Below are 23,514 nucleotides of genomic sequence, written 5' to 3'. Positions count from 1 at the left end.
CAAGTGTACAGACTTCCACTCAAACCTAGAATCAACAGTGATTACTTCAGCCCTGCCATGGTGAACTAAACTTTTAAACACCTTCAGCGCATCTGTTGGGACACTTTCAAAACACAGCCATGCAGAACCATTATTTGATTTGTCCTTATTTCCCAATATGGGGCGCTTTCGCTCATTACTCCCTATGATGTGTGAGCAAGCCTTTATGCATTTCAAACTCTCTGTTGTGCAAGACACTCAGGTGATTGTGCAGGTGCATGCAATGTGGGCATGAGCTATGTATTTACAGCTCAAAGCCAAACGGACACAAGTGGCTGGAGTTCATCCAAGACATTCTTTGTTGGATTCACTGAAGATAGGTTTTTTTTCTCCCTTCCCCCTGTGTGTTCTCTGCTGCAGTGTTATGAAATACTTAGTGCATGGTTTGCGTGGTACAACACGTGTATAAGATAAACTGCATTGCGATTGAGATTTATATATTCTCTAAGCACATTCTGCATCTGTTATTTTTGACTGCTTCATTCTTCTTCTTTGGATGTGGTGTAATGATCATGTCATTTTCAGAACTGTCGGTACAACACAGCTGGAGATCGATGTGAGCGCTGCAAAGACGGTTATTATGGCGACGCAGCTCAGAGGACATGCAGCCTGTGTCCCTGCCCATTTCCTATAGCCACAAACAGGTGTGTGAGAAAAATAAAGAATAGATGAAATCACATAACTACTGCCATTCTAAAGCCAAATGGAAATATGTATGTTTAAATTAAATTCTAATCTCCCTTTTGCTGTACAGTTTTGCAGTTGGCTGCAGGGAGGTGTATGGAGAAATCCAGTGTGCATGCAGAGTGGGTTACACTGGAGAGCGTTGTGAGAGGTGAGTGTCTATGTGGACTGATTGCGACTGTGCAGATAGTAGTACCGCTGGCTTATTTTGAACTTTTTACTTATTCTATGCCTTTTATTTACCTTTCCTATAGGTGTGCCCCTGGTTACTTTGGTGAGCCACTGAAACTAGGAGGAAGCTGCAAGCTGTGTAATTGCAATGGCAACAGTAAGAACTGTGATCCCAAGACTGGAGGTTAGACTTTATTTATGATTAAAAAAAATTAAAAATTCTGATTTATTAATAGATTGTGCCACATTGTCACTCATTTCATTCAAACTACCTAAGTTTACTGTGTTTTTTTTACTATTTTGCAGTCTGCAATAACTCCCTGGAGGCAGGAGACACAAACACAGATGAACATTGCCAAGGTGAATTAACATACAGAATGGAAATCTGACGATATCACATGCCATTTACAATAAACTGGATATTATCTTTTGCTAATGGGTTTCCTCTTTTATACTCCAGATTGTGATAGTTGTGCTCAGACTTTGATACATGACTTGGAGAAACTCGATATTGAGTTTGAAAGGATCAAGGCTCAGTTAGATAATGCCTCTGCAAGTACTACCTCTCGGGAGAGACTGGAAAAGCTCGAGAAAGCTGTGTCAGACACCAAGGTAACATGTCACTGTACCGCACCATGTATCTAAAGGGTTTAAATATGGATGACAACGTACAGTATCTATTGATGTGTCAGAAGCAACCACAAATATTTACAATAACAAATTAATTCTTGATTGAAAAGCCAGAAACTACCCTTAACTACATGGAGAGATCCTGAATTTATTGGAAACTCTGCTTTGTACATACCCATAGCATGCACAAAAACAGTGTTTGTTCAAACAAGCTGGTGTTTTTAAATCTCACTGAGTTTCATTCTGGAGCTCATGGTTGTTCTTTGTCTTTGAATCCTAATCTCTGTGTCACATCCACTTTATTGTTTATTCGTTAGAAAAGAATCAACAGTTCCAAAAGCCCTGTTTGACAGAAGTCCCTGTTCCCCTTAAAGCTCCCATTCACTACCTACAACTTCTACATTTGACTTGAAGAACCTTTCTTGACAATTCTGTGACTTTTGCAGAGTCTTGTCAACAACTTCAGCTCTGTCATGAACACCCAAAAGTCCCTTGTGGATCAGCTGGAAGAGGACATGACCGGCCTTGCAGAAGACATCAATGACTTGAAGGACAAGGTAGAGTGGTTCTTTACTGATTCCTAACATATCATGAATGCCTCAGTGTGCCTCAGTTTAAATTTGTATTGTTATGATGTGTTTTCATTTAGGCAGATATGACGGCTGCTGAAGCTGACAAGGCAGTGGCAGATGTTGGAAAAACCTATAAGAGGGCAAAGGATCTGGACTCAGATATTCAAAATATGCTGAAGAAAATCCAAGGTAGAGGGAAGCATAAATTCAGTGGCAGCCCAACTGTTCCTTCTGTTGTTGTTGAATCATTTTTCTTAATCAATTAAAGATACTTTAGCTCTGACAATCAGTTGTTTCACTGAATGTGTGTTTTTGTGTGCATGTAGACTTACTGGACCAGCTAAAGAACGAAGGAAACAGAGGTGATACCTTCCCCACTGATAGCTTGGCTCAAATGCTGGAGGATGCTCAACGCATGGTGAAGGAGATGGAGAACAAGAACTTCACCCCTCAGAAGACTGCTGCTGAGAGAGAAAGAGAGGAGGCTAAGAAATGTAAAATTATTAGCATATTCTTTGAACCATCAATAAAATCTTAACTGAGAACATCAGCAAGTGCTGATCTAGTTGTTCTTTGGAAAAGAAGTTAATAACTACTGTTAAATAACATTATTGACCCATTTTCTCAATTCTCCAGTGCTAAACTACATCAAGACTAATGTGAGTGAACAGCTGGACCAAAACGAGGCCACAGCAGCAAAGATCCGGGGCCTTTTGAAGGATTATAAAACCAAGTTGAACGACCTGGACATGGCTTTGAAAGAGGCAAAGGTCTTGGTGCAAAAAGCCAATACCCAGAACGGTCTAAATTCTCAGACGCTGAAAGACCTGCAGGTGAACAAAACAGCAGTTAATCTGTTACGAGGAACATACATGCTAGCAGTCTGCAGCTCTGCTTCAAAGTACAATTCAATATATATATATATATATATATATATATATTAATTGTGACATGAACATTGCATAAAATGCTTCACAGGCTATTGCTCATGATATAATATACACAGTTGTCAGTAGACAGTTATTCTCAAATGAAGTTGATTCATATGATTCCTGCAGAAACGTGTTGGGGACTTGAAAAAGGAGCGCAAAGCTGTCGAGGACCAGATGGCTAAGGCTGAGGATGAACTACAGAAAACAGAGGATTTGGTGAAAAACCTCACGGACAGTAAAATGGTACATTTGACAGATTTTCATGATCTTTACCTAAATTACTATCTGTACTCAGAACTTCTATATCTCGTAATTCAATGAGCCCGACACAGTACCTAACTTCTCATCAGCGCTGAGCCACACTAGTGAGCCATCAGGTTCCAATGTGCCATCCACTCTGATAATGATCTTTGTTTTTCCCTGTTGTGCTCATAAATTAGGTCAGTGACATTTCCTAGTGCTATGAATTACATGCACCCTCTCACTCATTGCAGGTGTATGAACAGCTGGCAGGGAGTCTGGATAAAGCAAAGACTGATTTGACCAAGAAAGTAAAAGAGATCACCAAGGCAGCAGCTAAGGAGGACATTGTGGAAGCTGCAGAGGAACATGCAAGGAACCTAAACAAGCTGGCACGAGAACTTGAGACGTAAGTTTATAGTGCATTTTTTGTATGTTTTGTAAATCCATTCTTCAGTGTTGTTGGCATACTTTTTTTTTTTTTACATGCTGTCTAATCTATAATAGTGCTGTGAAAAATGCAAGTGGACGTTCTGATGTTCATGATGCAAAAGATGCTATTGAGGCCTACAAGAACATCACAGATATGATTAATGCTGCTGAGGCAGCTGCCAATGAGGCCAAAGATGCTGCAGACAATGCCCTGAATGTAAGTCACAGACCTGTTCTTTTTGGCATGATGTGCTGTTAGTTAAGTATTGAAAAGAATATATGAAATATATGTGGAAATACTAAGCCAGTTAAACTAATGTGTTTTTATTATTTTAGAATGTAGAAAAACAAAAGTTTTCAGAAAAAGCAGAAGACCTGAAAAAGAGTGGGGAGGACCTGCTGAATAACGCAAAGGAAGCAGAGAAAGACCTCAAGGGTATTCAACCGTCCTTTTGAATTCTAGTTTTTAAGATACCCCAAAACTTCATTCACTAAGTCCTGCTTTTTTTTCCTCTAAAAGACACAGCCCAAAACATCACTGACCTCACAGAGCGCCTGACGAAAGCTGAAAAGAAGAAGGAAGCCCTCAAAAAAGACCTCCTCGAGGCAAAGAGCATATTAGATGACACCAAAAGAGGTAGAGTAGAGCAAGTCAAGCAGTTATACGATTAGTGTAAAACATGTTCAACTGCACTGTGTCTGTCAGTACAACACAGCTTTCATGTCTATTTAACTTTTTTTCCCAAACCAGATGACATTGGAGATGTGATTGACGAGGCCAAGAGGAAGGCGGCCTCAGCTAATGACATGGCCACCAACACTATGGACAAACTTGCCGCCATCAGAGCAGAGATTGAAAACATCACTGTCACACCTGCAGGATCAAATCTAACCAATGTAATGGAGGAGGTTGATAAGTCTGGTGAGATTTTGAAAAGATGTTCTAATAATCAGTGCTTTTCTCTTTTTTTGACACTATATGGTGATAAAAAAAATACTATTTGTATTGAGTAATAAAGGTACACCACTTTTTAAACATGAAATTCTGTTGTCTCGCACTTATCTTCTAATTCCAGTGAAGAATCTGTTAAAAACGATCCCATCCCTGACTGATAAGATCTCAGAAGTGGAGAACCTCACTTCGCAGTTCTCGCCCATTGCCAACATATCTGCAAGCATAAAGAAGATCAAAGAGCTCATTGAACAAGCCAGGGATGCAGCTAACAGTGTAGGCCCCAACTCTGTATATAGAAACCCTTGCATGCGATATCTATTCTGTAAGTGCAAACTGTACATACCTGTGTAATAGCTCATTTTACAGGCTTTAATATTCTATCTATGTATCTTCTCTTTAGATTCCGATCCCTATGAAGTTCGGAGGCGATGGTCACGTGGAGCTGCGCCCACCGACAAGTCTTGATGATCTGAAAGCCTACACAGCCATATCTTTGTCACTGCAGAGACCGGAGAGCAGGGGAGACGGAAGTCGCAGACGCAGACAGACAGAGAACATGTTTGTGTTGTACCTTGGCCACAGAGATGTGAGTAAATATGAACATTTTGATGTAGAGGTATCTGATTTTGAACATTGCACTAACAAACGAGTCGTTGCAGTCTTCCAAGAACTACATAGGTATGGTTCTGAGGAACAACGTTTTGTACGGAGTGTACAAACTCAACGGAAAGGAGAATGAGATTCAATCGGGATCCATTACTACATCTCCATCAGAGCCAGCCAAGTTTGACAGAGTGGACCTACGCAGGTACATTGATTATATGATTCTGGCACACATTTACAGAATTTTTCATTTTCACAAGTTAGCTCTTTCTGTATTTTAAATGACAAAAACAGAAATTTCCAAAGAATATGAATGTTGCCACTGTGATGAAGCATTAGGATTTTTAAATTTATTTTCCCCTCTTATGATTTAGAATTTATCAAGACGTAGAGATGGTACATACCAAAGACATAACCTCTGGCAAACCTGGTGAGCCTGTTCGAAAAAGCAAACAAGGACAGGAGACCAAAGACCTACTGGACCTCAGTCCCGATGACATTGTCTTTTATGTTGGAGGCTACCCGGCCAACTTCACTGTGAGAAGCAAGAAAACGATAGCATAAGTACCAGTAATTATTCATCATTATGAGGAATGGGGCCATTAATACCTTGTTCTGCTTTGCTTCTCCACAGCCTCCACCCTCTCTCAGATATCCCAAGTACAAGGGCTGCATTGAGTTCTCCTCCTTTAATGACAAATCTGTGGGTATCTATAATTTCCAAAGAGCTGAGAAGATAAATCCAGAGGTTCCATGCAGGAGGTATGATCGGAGTGGAAAGTGAATAAACTGTAGATGATGAACCTGAAGTATCAACAGGTTTTGTTGCCTTTTCAATGACAAGACAGATTGTGGCATCATTTCAATTATGCAGTTCACCCCAGGTTTTTGCCTTTATATTTAAACGTTCTTCTGGTATGATTGGCTAAAAATGTTCATCTCACCAATGCTTGGTAGCTCTACCTCTGTTTGAACAAGATTTTTAAACTTTGCCGGTACCTTTTTGGTTATAGCTTGAACTCTTGCTACGCTCAAGTACACATTTTTGTGTGAAGCTGTTGAAGTGAGAATAAGTTCAGACTTTGATTTTCTTACTGATGCTTAATTCCATCCAGGTATGTACCTTCAGTGGATTCAGACTTCTTTGAGGGTACAGGATATGGCAAAGTGATCATTGATAAATCCTCATTAAAACGATTCCAAATCTACATGGAAGTCTTTTCTCGCTCAGACAACGGTCTGTTCATCTATTTGGAAGTGAAGGTAAATTATTGTTCATATAATTACGTGTATTAGAATCTTTTTTTTTCTATAAATTTGAAATAAAATTATATACACTATTTGTAAGAACTGTGTTATTTTATTTCCTCTGTGACATAGGACAAATACTTAATGTTGACAGTGGAGAATGGTGCCATGGTTTTACACAGTAATCTGAATGAAGTAAAAGAAAATCCCATCAAAAGCAAAAAAGTGTTCCCAGTAAGTAGCTTTTTTTGTTTTTCTTTGTCATGGCCCATTTCTGCTTACTCTATTCCCCATCTTTGTAACATTGTAACGTTGTTGATAAAGCACAATTCATTTACCCTCATCTTGCTGCTCCTGACTTTTTTTTCAGACATCGGGCTGGTTAGCTCTCATCTTTAGAGTCCAACCAGACGGGGTGTATATCATCTTTATGAATGATAGATCATCTGTCCAATTTCCAATTTCAATTTCAAATGAATTTAGTAAACAACTTGAAGAATTGTATTTCGGTGGTGCACCGCAAGAATCTAGGGAAAGGTAGGTGATTATGATTACTCTTCATGATTGGATTTATATTTTGAGAGAGGTCATCACCCTTATCTCACTGAAAATAACTAAATTTCTTGTTTCTATTAAAGACACAACATCACCATACAACCATTCAAGGGATGCTTGAAGACATTCCAGATTAATAATGTCTTTAAGGCTTTTGATGAACGAGTTGGAGTCAGCAAAGGTTGTCCCAACGATGCATTGGTATGACATCAACTTCAGTATCCCAATCCAGCTAAAACATGCATATCATTGCTCTTGTCGCTGTCTTGTTTTTTCAGTCAACTGAATGATGTCCATGTTATTTAGGTTTTACGCAAAGCACGGTTCAGCTTTGGGAGCTCCCTCTCATCTAACCTCACAGTCTTCCATCAAGACCAGGATGTTACTGTCTCTCTTGGATTCAAGAGCACAGAGCAGGAGGGTCTTATTTTGCAGGATAAAAATCTGGTCAGTGCTTATGTAGATTTCCTAATACTGCAACTTCGACTTTTCATGTCTGATTTATGTGGGTACAGAAAGAACCTGAACGATGTTCAAAACTCTTTTGTTTTCTATTTTCAGGCTAGCACAATTAATATTGCATTGGAAAAAGGCCACGTGCTTCTTAACTTGAACAACAAGATATGGAAATCTAATAAACAATACAATGATGGGCAGTGGCATTATTTGACTGTCAGGAAAAGAGGTGAAAGGTATGAAAAAGCAATGATTTCATATTCCTAGATTATAAATTGTAGTAATATCAGAGATGAGGGATGTTATGACATCTGTGAATATTAGTCCAGTTGGTCATGTGATTCTGCACTAACCGCACAGAGTGGGCGATGTTCTGCATGGCAAAGAAAGCTGCAATGACTCTGACACCTGTTTCACACATGTTGAAATGGGACATCAGATATTACAGCACATTAAATTATAAAAAAGATGACAAATTCTCAATTATTGCAATGTGCTAGAAAAAAAAAATATTATGATAATATGATTTTCTTCAGGATTGAGGTGGTTATCGACGATGCTGATAATGGTCAGGAACTATATGTTGGGACACCTGGACCTGTGATAGACTCCTTTGTCCTCGGAAATGAGAAGTTCAAAGGCTGCATTTCCAATCTCTACTCTAGACGGTAGCGTTTCCTAACTATGTATTTGCAGATTTATATAATGTCCAGCTCTTTTAAAGGTTCTGCCACTACAATTGCTTGCATACGTATGTTCTATGCATGCTCTTTATTTCTCAACTGTCATTTTTTGGGGTTTGCAGGCCAGACAACCTGTACAAGGTGGAAGACTTCAGCTACTTCCAAGCGTCCGGAGACGTTATGCTGGATGTTTGTTCAGCTAACAATCCTGTTCAACTGATGCTGGACCGCAATTCTAAGAGGGTGAGGTTTTGTCTTACATGTATACACAATTTGTAATTAAGATTAAAAAGTTAAACATTTCTTATGCTGTTGAGGAAATCTTTGGATCAAGTTATTTGTTTATTCATTTTTTTAAATCAAAGCAGATGGGCTCGCTTGTTTTTATTTTCTGAGATTACATTTAAGGAGGAATCCATGTTACTTCATATCCAAACTGCTAAAACTAACATGTGCATTATTAACATGTCACTTGATGAAGTTTGATTTCTCTCAATAGAAGTAAGTAAGATCCAGCTTTATCTTTCTCTTTCATGACTTTCATGGCCTTTTTTTAAAAAAAAATGTACCTCCTTATTTCCAGAGATGAAGAACAAGGAGTCCTAAGACCCGACGATGCAGACAAGAATCTATTAATGAATTAAATAGCTGTCAGTGTGCACCGCAGTGTACTTGAGCTTATACACAAGCGCGTTCATTTGCCGTGAACAATAAAGAAACTTGCATCAATGCTTCGGAAGCCATACAATACTATAAAAATGTATCATTTTTCATCTGATTTGACTATCCTTTTTACATTTATCACTTACAAATGAATGAATAACAACCTTGAAATGATTTCATGTCTCTTCTCTTTCTTCCATGTAACCCTATAACAGTCATTCACAAGCACCTTCCCTTTACCACATTGTTGTCACACTAAACTGTAATCATGCCTCATGATCAAATGATCAAAAAAAACGCTTTGACATAGTTTTAATCATACCTCTTGAACAGTCACTTTCACATTTCAATCAACTAATATCTATTAAACCGAATAAGATCTAAATCACTTGTATTTTTCATGTGAAATTGATGATAGCATGCTTTCATATTTGATGCTGTTGGACATAAAGCCCTATGGAAATGGTATATTTCAAACTTAAAATCTATTGAATACGAAATGTGTTCTTTTGCTGTTGTGGACCAGTGTAGCCACATGATTGTGTGTGTGTGTACGTATTTCTAGGCTATAAAAAAAATAAAAGAAAAAAATGTATTTCCCAAAAATTGATCAACTGTGTAGCCACTGACAACACAAAGCTCAGAACTCGAATTCACAAGCAGATCTTAAGGTGAATTGAGAGGTTTTCTCACCAAAGCTCTGCCTTGAGGTGAAATATGTAGGGCTTGATGGTCAGACTTCATCAACTTATTTTCCTCTTCAAAATCATTAACATGCATGGCTTCTAATCCCACTGTCCGTTGCATGTTCAGAATCATATAAAAAAATATGTCATTTGATTTGGGGCTATGTATTCCTCAGAAACCTTTGATTCATGATTGAAGAATACATTCTCAGCCACTGCATGGGTTCACTGAAGTGCAATAACCAGGTGACACTGCAGGCTAGACTACTAAAGCCCAAAATACGGAAAAAATGGTGCTCTGAAATTAAATAAAGACCCGTGGGGTTTCATGTTGATATATGTCAAGGAATAAATATCACAACGTGAAAGATAATCTGCCACCAGCTGCCCAATCTATTATACATATTTGTATCATATCAAGGGCCTTTTGAGCCATTTTGGAAGATTCTGTTTACACTCTTACAATTCCTGAAACTCTATTGCAAGTAAACTTCTTCTTTAGTGACTGTCTTATGTGAAATCGCTCAAATCCCAAGCAGTGTAACAAGCACAAGGCCTTTAATAATATCAATGTGACTCAACTGCGAGTCACAAAAATCCTGTAAGATAATGACAAACAGGACATTCAATCAAAGTAAGGTTTCTAATTATTATACTGCTGTAAAATTGACATTTATACAAGTAAGAAGAGCTGAAATAATTTTTTTCTTAATCATTACGCGATCTGTTGCTTTTATAGTCTGCATTAGAGCCGACAACAAAACTCTACTTAAGAAAACAAGTCAGATCTGTTCATTAAGTGTTGAGTTTTAGACTGGCAGCAAACTAATCTGCTGCAGTTTTGTTTAACCTTGTAATTAATCATGTTTTTAATCACATATTCCAATAATTTACTGATTCTACTTTCACAAAAGTTTGAAAGTTACTGGTTTTCCTAACCATGTAAGCTGAAAACATTTGAGTTGTGAACATTTTGAATGGACAAAATGTGCAGATTAAACATAAAAATTGTAATTTTTCAACACTTTTTGATATTTTATAGAGCAAGAAATTAGTTGGATAGTTGTTAAATAAAGAAACACAGCATTTATTAAAAAAACAAAACAAAAACATTACCCACCGAGAGACTCACCAGAGCTGTAAGTTTATAAGGATTAAAGCACCGGCTTGTGCTAAGGGGTTTCTCTTGTTTGTTTTTGTGCTGCTTTAGGATGGGGTGATGCAAGTGGTAAATGAAAGTGCGCCAGCATGTGCGTTACCTGCCCAGGTTCAACATGCTTATCGTTTGGGGGGGGCAATTAGCAGCCTGAGCTACAGCCTTCCACTACAGGTCCTGAAGCCCAGGTGAGGAGCCAGTTTTGTTACACCTGGACATTCATACATTCAAAAAGAGACTGGGTGAGCCTATCGTGTGAAAAACAGAGCTGTAGATCTGTAGATGATATTTTCCTTCATACTGCCTAGGCCCCACTTCTCCCTGGATGTGAGAACTCGCTCTCCTGACGGTCTGCTGTTCTTTGCTGCAACCAGAGGAGGGCGATCTCACTTTGCTTTGTACATGTCCAAGGGCAGGATCAGACTCTCTGTAGGCAAAAAGAAGGAGATCTTCAACCGAGAAAAGTACAATGATGGAAAGTGGCACTCGGTCAGTAGATACATAGATCCCAATTGCATATTTTTCATCAAAAATACAAACTACCACCATTAATAACTTAATACATTTTTCTAAAATGAGGCTAAACACTGTTTATGAATGTGATGTGTGCAGGTCATATTCAGTTTGGAGAAGAAGAAGTTCAGATTGGTAGTGGATGGGATCAGAGCCCGAGATGGTCAGCTGACAAATCCTGAGTTGATGTCTATGCAGCAGTTCTTGTCACCTGTGTACCTGGGCAGTGCACCAGAATCCCTTCACAAGGATTTAAAGGTGGAAAAGAAATACAATTTACATAAACAATTTCCCTCAACAAATCTGTCTTTAGATGTTTTTAATTGAACATTGTTCTTACTTTCAGTCAAAGGACCTTCCAAAGCAAAGTGTTTCCAGCTGTGTGCGCAATTTTAAAATGAATGGAGCATCAATGTCCAAACCAACAACAAACCATGGTGCAGGGCCCTGCTTTGAGGGACAGACACAAAGAGGCGTGTATTTCTCGGGGAATGGAGCACATGTGATGATCAGTGAGTACATACACAAGATTTGTGCTGAGATATTACCGAAACAAACTAAATCCTGTTAGAACGTAAATCTGTGAAACACCTTTGAATATGAATTTACCCACAGAAAAAAATCTCCATTCAGCTGATCTGTTGAGTGAAACACTCCCTGCGTTACACAGACATTAATTAGTTACACAGACATTAATTTGATTTAATTAGTTAAAAAACCCACCTTCTTTTATCCCCCCATAATCAGTGTGAGACTGTCCTTTCAATGACACTTTCTTTAATATTAGTCACAATTCATTTCATTTTGAGAGAGTTTGATTCACAACTCTTTATTATGTGTTATAAAAGCTGTGATGATATCCATTTCCCACATCTCAGATGACTCCTTTGTTGTGGGCTCCACCTTTGAACTGTTGTTTAACATTCGTCCGCGGACTCAGACTGGACTCCTGCTTCATGTTGGTGCCTCCAGCAGGACACATAATGGATCTCCGATGAGCCACTTTCTCACCGTCTATATGCTTAAAGGAGAGGTGAGATCACAAGCCTGTTTAATGTTGCAGTAAAAGTTTCTTTAAGCTTTTGGGTAATTGGTTTAAAAAGATACAAGATCTAAAACTCTCTTTTAACACAGAAAACTTAATGAAGTAATAACAGGCCCTTAACTTTATGTGTGGGTAAAATCAATTAATTTACCAATTTAAATATCTTCCAATCTGCAGGTAGTGGCACAAGTGAACAATGGACAAGGGGAATTTATGGTGTCGGTGAAGCCAAAAACGTCTTTATGTGACGGAATGTTTCATAAAATTTCAGGTGAAACACAATTAACATGACTAGAAATGATAATTAACCCTAATAAATGCTAATAAATGTGCATTACTGTACTTCTACATTTACATTAAGTTGCTTTCTATATGTTCTCCAGTAATCAAGAGGAAAAATGTTGTGCAATTATCTGTGGACACAATGGACAATTACAAAATCGGACCACCATCCTCCACTACCACTATGACCAAAGACCCACTTTATGTGGGTGGCATTCCTGGTGAGTATATCTGTAAAAAGCTATAAAATCTTGATTTGCTAATGTTGTGCTTATCCACATGTCTCAATTGAATATGAGAAAATATCATACATTATTTATTGATACAGGGAAATGTTAGATAGCAGGCAGGTAACGCCTGCAATCTTTGCATGTACAATAACTATAAAAAGACATTGTCATGTCTTTAAGGCAAGACCCAAGCTATGGTTCTTATAAAATATCAGAAAGCACTGCAATACTACCGCTGGATATAAAAGTTGGAATAAGAAAAACACTCACCAATTTACAACCTGTGCTTTTTCTTGAGCAGAGACGTTGATGAAAGAGACGCTCCCCGTCACATCATCTTTTGTAGGATGCATCCAGGAAATGAAGATCAACGAGGACTCTATCTCCTTCGACAGGTCATCCGGCGTGTTCGGTCCAGTCAATCTCAAGGAGTGTCCGGGCTGAGCTGACACCTCTCATTGCATCATCCTTGAACAGCCCTTGGGACCATGTCCACCACCAGCTATGTGCAATCAGTTACCAAGACAGAGAATGTGTTTGTTTGTAAGAATGTGTATAATACGAGTTTCCCTTTGAGTGTGTGCATGCCTGTGTGTCTGAATGTTAATGAAATAGAGATATGAGCAGCAGCTTAAAGGTTCATAATTTTTGCTGCTCTTTTTAACATTTCTGTATTTATTTTTTGATAGAATCGTGGATCATACGATGCATTCACGAATGCATTTTCTAACATTGAGTCAGTCCACTTATTCTCTGTCTACAACCAAATGCTACCGAATAGGTGTGTGATTTGTTGGGACTTTATTTTGGCAGCACTTTAAGAAAACAAATGATGTCTTTTGTGATGGTGCTGTGATTGAGAAAAAGATTACTAGCTTGTGTTTTTTGTTGGACTCTAAAGTTCACTCTAGAATAAGTATGTTTACATCCACAATGCTTAATTCAGGGGTCACTAAGCTATCTGAGTTCATATCCACATGCTAGCATAGGTTTTGGATTTAACTAGTTTAAGAGACAGGTTTTATTTTTTTATTTTTCCAATATTGTATCGCTTTCACTCTGAGTCATTTCCCCTAATTTGCATTCCTTGTGCATGACAACAGAAATATTCTGTATATATTTTAGTCTCATTATAAAAAAAAGCATGATTCTTTGCATTTTTTTCAGCTAAAAATCAAGCATGAACTTAAGCAACTTTCACAAGCGATACAACTGATACAATCAGTTGTGTTTGGGACCATAAAGGTAATCTGAGATAGAACAAAATGTATCTAAAGTACTTGAAATTAACAGCAAGTGTTTACTTACCTGTCTCTTACATTCACACCAAAATTGATAAGAAACTATATGTTATGTGTTGATATGAGAAACAAATGCAGTATAATTAGACACATTTGGAGGTGCATTCCTGTCTTGTGATGACTGATTTGTAAACCATTGTTTAACCAGTCTGATCTATGTTGCCTAGTAACTTCTTTGTGCCATAAATCATCATTTCACTGTTAAACAAAGTCGTCTCCCCCTTTTTTTGACTTTCCATGTTTACACTGAACTCCGATACACAGCTACACTTTAATTACGATTATATTTTTCGAAGTTGTTTTCATGTTTTATTGGTATATACTGTTCAGAAGATTATTTCCATTTAGCCTTGATCAAATTACGAAAGTAGTTGTAGTGACATTGAGATCATATTTTCTGTAGAGATGATTGTGATATTATCAGCCTTCCTTGGAATTCGAGTATTTGAGAATTTTTTTTTCATCAAAGTCCGAAAATGTAAAAACACGTTGTATGATCCACTGACAAAATGAAAAACATATGAAAAATAAATTCGAAATGATTTATTTTTGGTTGTCAGGGAAATAACGAAAACTTATGCAAAGATGACCACGCCCACTGAGTTTCGGCCATCATGGGCGTTTATCTCAAAGTCAGGAATGAATTACGCAAAAACGCACTCTGTTGAACAACAAGGGTAACACACATTTCTATAGCTGCGATCAGAAATTGGAAGACTTTTTTTTCAAATATATATTTCTTGAAAGATGCTATGGAAAAGTAAAATAATGTGTGATTTTATTCTCCCTCATGCCGAATTGATGTAAAGTGGCAGAAATTAAATAAAAATAAATAAATCAATAAACACTAAACCATAGATTTACTACTCCCAGATCTGCTTTATATTTGTGGGTTTATTTTGTATTACCTGTACCTCGATTCGATTGTGCAATTTCTGTATGCACTAATCTGAAATTGGATAACTCCCATAGCACGTGAACGCAGCACATTTCCTGTCCACACAGGAACACACAAACCGCCGTCTCAGACAGGCGGCTGAGCACTCAACAGCAAGCGGACCGGAGCCAGCGGCTACCTTGCACACTCATGTAGTTGTTGGTAGTTAGTTATGTGGACCTGTTCTGCTATTAGTCTCCTCATATTGAAATATACACGTGACAGCATTCGTTCAAAACTGCGCAACCGGCGGAGACAGTTTTTATTGCCTGTAAGTTAACTATCCCAAAAATACCGCACAGCCCCTCCTTGCTTCTCACCGGCCGCGTTCGGCTCCTCATCTCCGGCGTCGGGTATCTTAATGGCGGACCCGACAGAACCAACCCCGGGGAGCGTGGAGGAAGAGACGATGGGCCGTGTAAACGATGCAGAGCTGGCTCTGAAAGGAATCAATATGCTGCTCAACAATGGATTCAAGGAGAGTGATGAGCTCTTCAGAACACACAGGTTAGTGTGGGTTAACTCCAGGCACAACATGCACCCTCCTATCCCGCTTGTGTCTGCTAAACGTTTCGGCTTCAGATACTTCAAATACACGTTTGACAGCTGTATGTAATCGTTCCAGACTCGTTATGAGCCGGCATAAATATGAGAAATGAATACACAAAGGCATGTTGTCTCTGTCAGCTTGTTCAAACCCAAGCGTATTTGATCACGCTTGCCTGGTGTGCGTGTTAGCGTGTGAGTTTGTGTGTGTGTGCGCGCGCGCGCCTTAGGATCTGGTCACACACGGGACACAGCCGTGTTTGAATATCGTGAGAAAACAATTTCAGCCAGACTGTGAATTGTTCTGCACGAACACAACTCATTGTAATGTTGACTTGTGGAGGGGACCGGTTGCTTCAACAGTATTTACTGTACATGTATTCCTTTGGAGAAACGCTTGTTGAACAGGTTATCACTCCTTAAATGCCAGACAAACTCTTGGGTGCTGTACACAGGTCTGTGTGAGATTCCTTTACATGAACTACCTTTCAGCTGTATTGGGCGGCTTGTCTAGATTTGATCTTGGGGGAAAAAAAGAACATTTGTTAGCTGCAACACAACATATGAATATAAAAATGTAACTTTAAAAAAAAAAAGAATTCTCTAACTCAATGGGTTCCCGTCTTGCTCAGTCCATTTGACTCTGTCTGAGGGTACATTGGGCACCGATCAGGATTAAAAAGGCTCAAGTAAACATTTATTCTTATTTAGAGAGCTGTTCTACTTTATTGGTGACTGTTTTATTAGACTTTGTGCACCTTCTCCTGTCGTGCTGCAGTCATTATGAAAGCTTGGTATTTAAAGGGTTTACTTTCAAGTTGCATGTTGATGCCACAGAGGGGAAACCGCCATGTGTCCTGACCCCCGGTGAAAAGCTAAATGTCACCGCTCCCACTAATTGCGCCAAGCTCTAGGTGTCATCCTGTTTTGACTACATCAGCGAGAAAGCATAGAGGGAAGCGAAAGACACAAACGCACCAGATTATGTCTGACAGCTCAAACCATTTTACCAGCAAAGTTCCCCTTCCACTATTTGGTCAACATAATGTTGCATTAAATGTGTTTATAAGCTATTCATTCCAGTCAAGCTGCTTTAGTTTTACTTCACTTTGTGCATCTACTCAGTCCTGTCATGACTTTTTGAATCGCTGCGGTGTTTGTTACACGAAACAGGCCCAACTCAAGTTAGTTCCTTCTTTTTTGCCTCCTACATCCGTTGCCTCACACAACTTAGCTTGGCTTTGTCTTCTTCTCTTTTTTCTTGTCCAGGAGCCGCAGCCCTTTGATGAGTTTTGGTGCCAGTTTTGTAAGTTTTCTGGTAAGTACAGAAGCAACACGTCGGCGCCGGTTTCTTGCGGTTTAGACTCAGGTGCAGACAAAAGCTCCAGTGAATGCTACCCTGCAAAGCATCTGATTCCATGACAAAGTCCAAGGAATTTCTCTTGTGGTCCATTTTGATTGCCCCGCCAGGATTGTTAGCTTTGTGTCCTTTTGAATTCAGGTGTATTTCTGTTCATTTATTTTAAAGTGGTCGTCCACATGTGCATTGAAACCTGTGCAAAGCTTTAAAAAACCATGTTTTCATGGCAACATGTAGTGTGTAGTAATGAGAAGACCTAACTGACTTCCCCTCATGCCTGCTCCCACCCTCTGTGTGGTTCTATTACTTTGGAAATTACTGTGACTTCTGTTATCAGTCATAAGTTTCCTCTCTATTAATTTATGTCCTTCTTTAAGAATGAGAATGAAAGAATAATGAATGTTTTGATGGAAATGACAGGATTCCCTCAACACATAAATTGTTTGGAAAGTTTTTTTGTTCAGTTCGTAAAAGCTCTGTGTAATGACAAATTAATTTGGCCTCTTTTTTTTTGTTTGTTTTTGTAGAATGCCATGATGACCTTTGAAGAGGAAAAGATGCAGATGGCCTTTGAGGACCTCAGAGCTACAGAGAGACTGTGTGAGAGTGAAAACACTGGCGTTATTGAAACCATTAAAAACAAGATCAAGCGGAATGTGAGTGACTGCTGTACTATATGATACAGAAAAATATAATATATAATACAGAAAAAGAACAGCTGTTTGCCTGGGAAGTGGGCTGTAGTGTTCTTGTTAGTGTGTTAGCTGTTACCAGTTTATAAGTGCATTTATTTGTGTGGACAGATGGACTCTCAGAGGTCGGCGCTGGCCGCAGTAGATCGACTCCAGAGGCAGATCATCATTGCTGACTGCCAGGTTTACCTTGCAGTTCTGTCTTTCATCAAGCAAGAGCTGTCAGGTAAGGGCGTGTTTAGTATTTGTTTTTATTATTTGTTCTTTTAGATAGAAGTAGGGCACCGCAAAGGATAGCATGTTTCACTGAGTGCAGTTTCAATCCCCCGCCAGCATATATCAAAGGAGGGTGGATCCTCCGCAAAGCCTGGAAGATGTACAACAAATGTTACAGCGACATCACACACCTACAAGAGTGCAACAGACGGAGGGCCTCTGAACAGCAAGGGGTGTCATCCGTATCCCCATCTTCCACCTTAGACCAGTCACCTGGGCCAAGCCCGTCTCAGAGGCCAGACAACATCAGCCCGGAGACTCTGGATCGACTTAAAGGATCAGTCAGCTTCGGTTACGGACTCTTCCACCTCTGTATCTCCATGGTGCCGCCGCATCTGCTGAAGATCGTCAACCTGCTGGGCTTCCCTGGAGACCGTCAGCAAGGCCTGTCAGCGCTCACATACGCCAGTGAAAGTAAGGACATGAAGGCCCCTTTAGCTACGTGAGTACGTGGGTGAGAATGTTTGTGCATCTGTATTCTGATTGTAACTGATATCTGATGAGGTGACTCTTGTTAAAAATAGCTAAACAAAGCTTTATCTTACATCCTGCCACATCATTTTTCTAATCCATCCTTGCTACTGAATCATTTTAGTTGTGTTTTATTCCTGGGTTACCATGGCAACTGTGTTTGTGCTTAACTTTTTAACCAAAAATAATTAAAAGAAGGAGTGTGAAAATGACATGATGCCAGCCAAGTAACAAAATAATTAGTTTTTATCTCCACAACTCAACTGTTCTAAGCTGTGTTTTCAGATCATTTTCCAAGTATTAGTCAGTTACTTAAAAGGCACCATTATGATTGATAGAAAAACAACAATGCCTTGTAAATTTGTGTCTGTGCCCTCTTTACAGCCTGGCTTTGTTGTGGTACCACACGGTTGTGCAGCCCTTCTTTGCTCTGGATGGCACAGACACACAGGCAGGCCTGACTGAAGCCAAATCCATTCTTCAACAAAGGGAGGCTATCTATCCTAACTCGTCCCTCTTCATGTTTTTCAAAGGCAGAGTTCAGCGCCTCGAGGTAAAGATGCATTCAAAATAAAACGTATTATCTATTGCTAAGTGGACTATCCCCCTGACTTGCGTAGGCTCACTGTAACTCACATCACAAAGTTCCTCTTTCCAGTGCCAGATCAGTAGTGCCTTGACGTCCTTCAGCGACGCCTTAGATCTGGCCTCTGACCAGAGGGAGATTCAGCACGTGTGTTTATATGAAATAGGTACTGTTTCCCTCACTCTTATTTAAAAACTGCCTTTCCCTGCACTGTTTTGCATAACATTTCTGATCGGTCAATGTCTCAGGTTGGTGCAGCATGATCGAACTGAACTACAAAGAAGCCTACAAAGCGTTCGAGCGACTGAAAACGGAATCCCGCTGGTCGCAGTGCTACTACGCCTATTTGACAGGAGGTAATGGTAGCAGAGGAGAGGGCGCCTTGACTGACATTTTGTCAGTGCTGTACCGGTTCCTAATGCACAGTGTTTCTGTGTCGCAGCGTGCCAAGGAGCCACAGGCGATCTGGAGGGTGCTGTAGCGGTTTTCAAGGACGTTCAAAAACTTTTCAAGCGCAAGAATAATCAGATAGAGGTGTTTTCCGTGAAGAGGGTGTGTAATGTCGCCTGCCGATTTTTCTCATTTACGGTGTACAGTTGAATGAAAGGTTGTGACGTGTACGCACACATCTTGTCATCAGGCTGAAAAGCTCAGGAGCTCCACTCTATCCAAAGAGCTCTGCATCTTATCTGTGATTGAGATTCTTTATCTGTGGAAAGCTCTGCCCAACTGCTCCACAGCCAAGCTGCAAACGATGACGCAAGGTAACCACTACATATCTCATCTGTGTCATGGATATGCACGCATGCGAGTTTTCGTGTTTGCCGTTGTGTCATTTGGCAAATGCTCACTGGATACGGGATTTTATTTCAGTCTTGCAGGGGATTGACGACACCTCATGTGCAGGTCTGAAAAACCTGCTTCTTGGTGCCATAAATAAATGCCTCCAAAATACCAAAGATGCCATTCAGGTACACTCATGTCTAGTTAATAGTCTAATCTTGTGCGTAATCCATGTTCTAATAAAACGGTTGGCATGATGGTGATTTTAGCTGTGCCAGTTTTTATTTCCCAGTGCACCTAAACATCCTGCCTTTTTTTTTTTCTTTTTTAAAATAGTATTTCCATCTGGCTGCAAGGGACGAGGTGGGCCGTCTGACCAACTCTTACGTGCAGCCTTACTCCTGCTATGAACTGGCCTGTGTGCTGCTAAACTCAACAGAGGTACATTTCGCTCTGTGTGTTTTGGCAAGAGGCTGTTTCTCACTGAGTTGGTAAAAAAAAAAAGTCATAGGGTCTAAATATCGAATTGTCTTTTTTCAGACTGCAGAGAAGGGCCGAATGCTAATGCTTCAGGCTAAGGTAAAGTAAGCCTTCTTTATTGTATGGCTTTGTTTTTTCAGCTTTGAGTTATTTATTTTTAGCTTTCTGATTTGTACCTAACCCTATTAGTATTCTATAATGACTTTGACATCTAGTAATCTACTTTATGTCTATGTTATTGGTTTTCCTCTGACGATGCAGTATAAGAATCAATGGTACTCGGTTTTCTTTGATTTCTGTTGTCCATCAAAGGATTTGATGAAGGATTTGTCAGGATGTGCTCATTATGTCTCAGCACCCTGAGACAGAAAACGACACTTAATCAAGTAACCCACTGAAGGAGTGGTAAGGGTGTTGCTTTGTTCCCTTGAAGGTCCATGATCTGACTGTGGTCAATCAGCTCTGCACACGGATAATTAAGCACTGGGCCAGATAATTCCATTTCTGAGAAAGAAGTTTGTTGAGAGTGAACAAAGGCTGTCCAATTAAAGAAGGAGCTGCCGCAGGACTTGCAAGTGTTTTATATGAACAAGAAATAAAGAGACCTGATAAGTTGCGTTCACCAAAGCAATTCCTCAGAATGGAACTCTTGACATGTGAACACTTGGGTTGCCAATTAGATGAGTGCAGTGGAGATGAGTTTTTATTTTTATTTTTATTTCTGCTGCTTGAAGGTGTGCTCGGTTCCTGCTGCCTTGGGTTGAGGAATGTGAGAACGGTCAGGGCCAAGAGAGGAGGAGACACACCTTACCTAAATCTGCTGCTTAAGTCATGCATAGCGAAACGAACAACATCCCATCCACACTGGGGCTGTCTGCCCAAAAAGACCATCTCTGAATGCCTTTTGGAATGAAAGAAAAGCCCAAGTTCCCAAGCCTACGGCTGCTTGTTTGAGCATGTGCAGAATGTAGGTGAGGTTTCATCTGTCTGAACCATGTTTGAGGTGTCTGCTGCGGCAGCTTGGACCTTGTTCATGTATTGGCAACTGGCATTGACTGAGGAGAGATCTCACTCTCCGTGGCCGTAACAAAGCTTGCTACCTGACTGAGCAGATGCACTTATGTCTGACAGGAGCACAGCAGGAGCCAGGACGAAGGCCTTCTACATTTCTAATGGGTGTGATGTTACTTGATGGGCAGCGAGTGCATTCGTCTGTCTGCACTGACTGCAGAGCTTGTTAGTAGGCAGAGCATTAACCAAAGAAGAAAAAATAAATAATTCCTCACCCTTTTTTTGCATCTTTTTGTGCAGGAGGACTATGCTGGCTATGACTTTGAGAACAGACTCCACGTTCGTATTCACTCGGCCCTCGCCTCTATGACTGCTGCAGCCCAGCCTTGACATCCGACCTACACCCTGGAAAGAGCTGGAAAAAATAATTTTCACTTATGTTTAGCTGTATGTTTTTATTTATTTGTTTTTGTTTTCATGTTCTGTGCCAAAGCACCACTTAAAACATGAAGATAAATGTTTCAGGGTAAAACATTACAGCTGGTTTTAGTTTACTGCTCTGCACAATACATAAAAAAAAAAAGTTTTTATTGTTTAAGTGGTTAATTTTATAAACTTGATGCTGGTTAAATCAGATGAAGTTTCTACATTTATTTTGAAAGGCATCAGGTATATTGCCTCTAAAGAGGGAAAATTTGTCCTTGGTTAGAGCAACAAATCAGGGCAAGTTGAGTGATGGCACATATTGACTATTAAGCTTTCAAAGCAGTTAAAAGGAGTGACTGAATGTTTGTGAAGCCGATATAACTTCCCCAGTGTTGATTGTTCAGCGTTTGTGTTGTAAAGACTTTGCTGATCCATAGGCATGAAAGTCTGTCGGACGTTTTTGAGCAGAGGTATTTATCGGTGTAAATAAGTGTTGGAATAAAAGTTTTAATAAAAGTGCAAACATTGTTCCACTTTTGAGGGGTCTCCATGTGCAGGACTACTCCTTGCCTTAAACTGGCTTTCCCTTACATTTGTTACAGGACAAATGAAAAGAATACGGTGAAAAGGAATATTACTTTATGTATTAAACACTTGTGAATGCAAGCGGTTTTTCTTTTCTTTTTTTTAAGTCCCCACACTTTCGCCGGCTCATGCATAATGCTGACATTTGAGTCAAAATGAGTGTCTCGGTAAATGTAAGACCTGTTATCTCATTATGTTATGACAAATTGAGAAGATAAGATATTAGGGTGTTGAATTTGCATTTAGTGGCTGTTAATGGGACCTCTTAGTTTGCAGTCAGAGGTGTCGATTGAAGTAAAGGAGACTGTGATTGGGCTGGAAAAACCAAATGGACCAGAGATTGCTGTGAAAACAATGGGAACGTATTAGTGAGCTCAGAATCACCAAAGCTGCCTGAAAAACCACAGAGGACATCGAACAATGTCAAGAGCAGCAACTGTAAGTGTAAAAGTTTAACGGAAGATACAAGACTAGACATGCTAGAAAGCATAAAAAGAAAAAAGCTTGTTCCATTCTAGACTCTGGACAGGTAAAACAAATATATACTTGAACTGGTAGGATGGGAAAAGTATGGAGCAGGACAGAAAGGGCTAATAATCTAAAGCCACCAAACAAAGAATGTATGACTGCAGATGGGCCTTGGTAATCTGTATTAATTGAATATATGACACTTGTGGAGCAATATTTTATGCTCAGATGTTGTCAACCGCTACTTGATGGAAATCACCTGGCCTCAACCCAACTGAAAATGTGTTTTACTTGAATCTAAAAGCAGCAAGACGCACCGACAAGTGGGTTTTGTTAACCGCTACAAAGAATCACAAATAGAAGAAAAACGGTTGCTTCACAAAACAAGTTAAAGCAAGTCTATGAAACTTGATACTATGTGCTGAAGACTCTTTTTGTAATGCAATGACTTTGGTTGTGCACATTCCTGTACCTGGCACTACTCTAGAGCACCCAGGGACTGAGAAATCACAGTTCATGACTTTGGTTCCCACACCGCTTTTCTTTTTGATGTTTTTGTGGGCTTATAATAGCGTCTTTCCTTTTAAGATGATTTAAAAAAATAAAATAAATAAATCATGTGTATGGCTGTACATTTGCAAGGCTCCCATGGAACAGTGTCAGATCCCACAACTGTAAAGTCTTCACTTTTAGGGCAAGCTCCACAATATAATCGCTGACCTGCTGAAACCCCATCCCTCTTCTCGTGCTCCGAGCTCGACAGGTCAGATGTTGTTGGTTGTGTTTTATTTCATTCTGTTTTATCTGTGAAGCACTT

The 23,514-nt window shown here is 39.6% G+C and overlaps 2 protein-coding genes across 2 annotated transcripts in view; both read left to right on the top strand.

The window, feature by feature from the left end:
- LOC140268187 (laminin subunit alpha-3-like) overlaps window positions 1-14,318 on the top strand; it is a 58,606-nt gene extending 44,288 nt beyond the window's left edge. Inside the window, exons 42-77 of the mRNA XM_072362962.1 lie at window positions 565-683; window positions 794-874; window positions 978-1,078; window positions 1,201-1,254; window positions 1,355-1,506; window positions 1,971-2,081; window positions 2,174-2,285; window positions 2,423-2,590; window positions 2,733-2,929; window positions 3,155-3,271; window positions 3,523-3,677; window positions 3,776-3,917; window positions 4,037-4,136; window positions 4,221-4,337; window positions 4,452-4,622; window positions 4,777-4,928; window positions 5,056-5,241; window positions 5,315-5,463; window positions 5,633-5,795; window positions 5,893-6,020; window positions 6,374-6,521; window positions 6,639-6,740; window positions 6,877-7,043; window positions 7,145-7,262; window positions 7,368-7,508; window positions 7,623-7,753; window positions 8,054-8,185; window positions 8,323-8,443; window positions 10,760-10,893; window positions 11,014-11,194; window positions 11,318-11,476; window positions 11,565-11,730; window positions 12,097-12,251; window positions 12,441-12,534; window positions 12,647-12,766; window positions 13,077-14,318. Of these exons, the coding sequence (XP_072219063.1) occupies window positions 565-683; window positions 794-874; window positions 978-1,078; window positions 1,201-1,254; window positions 1,355-1,506; window positions 1,971-2,081; window positions 2,174-2,285; window positions 2,423-2,590; window positions 2,733-2,929; window positions 3,155-3,271; window positions 3,523-3,677; window positions 3,776-3,917; window positions 4,037-4,136; window positions 4,221-4,337; window positions 4,452-4,622; window positions 4,777-4,928; window positions 5,056-5,241; window positions 5,315-5,463; window positions 5,633-5,795; window positions 5,893-6,020; window positions 6,374-6,521; window positions 6,639-6,740; window positions 6,877-7,043; window positions 7,145-7,262; window positions 7,368-7,508; window positions 7,623-7,753; window positions 8,054-8,185; window positions 8,323-8,443; window positions 10,760-10,893; window positions 11,014-11,194; window positions 11,318-11,476; window positions 11,565-11,730; window positions 12,097-12,251; window positions 12,441-12,534; window positions 12,647-12,766; window positions 13,077-13,219 (4,887 nt within the window). The 3' untranslated portion in view covers window positions 13,220-14,318. The remainder of the gene's footprint in view (window positions 1-564; window positions 684-793; window positions 875-977; window positions 1,079-1,200; window positions 1,255-1,354; window positions 1,507-1,970; window positions 2,082-2,173; window positions 2,286-2,422; window positions 2,591-2,732; window positions 2,930-3,154; window positions 3,272-3,522; window positions 3,678-3,775; window positions 3,918-4,036; window positions 4,137-4,220; window positions 4,338-4,451; window positions 4,623-4,776; window positions 4,929-5,055; window positions 5,242-5,314; window positions 5,464-5,632; window positions 5,796-5,892; window positions 6,021-6,373; window positions 6,522-6,638; window positions 6,741-6,876; window positions 7,044-7,144; window positions 7,263-7,367; window positions 7,509-7,622; window positions 7,754-8,053; window positions 8,186-8,322; window positions 8,444-10,759; window positions 10,894-11,013; window positions 11,195-11,317; window positions 11,477-11,564; window positions 11,731-12,096; window positions 12,252-12,440; window positions 12,535-12,646; window positions 12,767-13,076) is intronic.
- Window positions 14,319-15,086: 768 nt separating this feature from the next.
- Window positions 15,087-22,272, top strand: LOC140268904 (tetratricopeptide repeat protein 39C-like). Its single transcript, XM_072363899.1, has 14 exons — window positions 15,087-15,520; window positions 16,829-16,877; window positions 17,447-17,575; window positions 17,723-17,837; window positions 17,945-18,329; window positions 18,743-18,911; window positions 19,017-19,110; window positions 19,193-19,300; window positions 19,387-19,496; window positions 19,585-19,708; window positions 19,818-19,915; window positions 20,064-20,168; window positions 20,268-20,306; window positions 21,519-22,272. The coding sequence occupies exons 1-14, from the start codon at window positions 15,375-15,377 to the stop codon at window positions 21,606-21,608; spliced, it is 1,761 nt and encodes a 586-aa protein (XP_072220000.1). The 5' UTR covers window positions 15,087-15,374; the 3' UTR covers window positions 21,609-22,272.
- Window positions 22,273-23,514: the final 1,242 nt, after the last annotated feature.

Source organism: Leuresthes tenuis, unplaced genomic scaffold (assembly GCF_036924035.1).
Source record: "Leuresthes tenuis unplaced genomic scaffold, fLeuTen1.0.hap1 SCAF_14, whole genome shotgun sequence".
NCBI classification, from domain to species: Eukaryota; Metazoa; Chordata; class Actinopteri; order Atheriniformes; family Atherinopsidae; genus Leuresthes; species Leuresthes tenuis.
The sequence above is the reverse complement of the archived record's forward strand: the minus strand, read 5'-3'. Positions and strand labels throughout refer to the sequence as shown.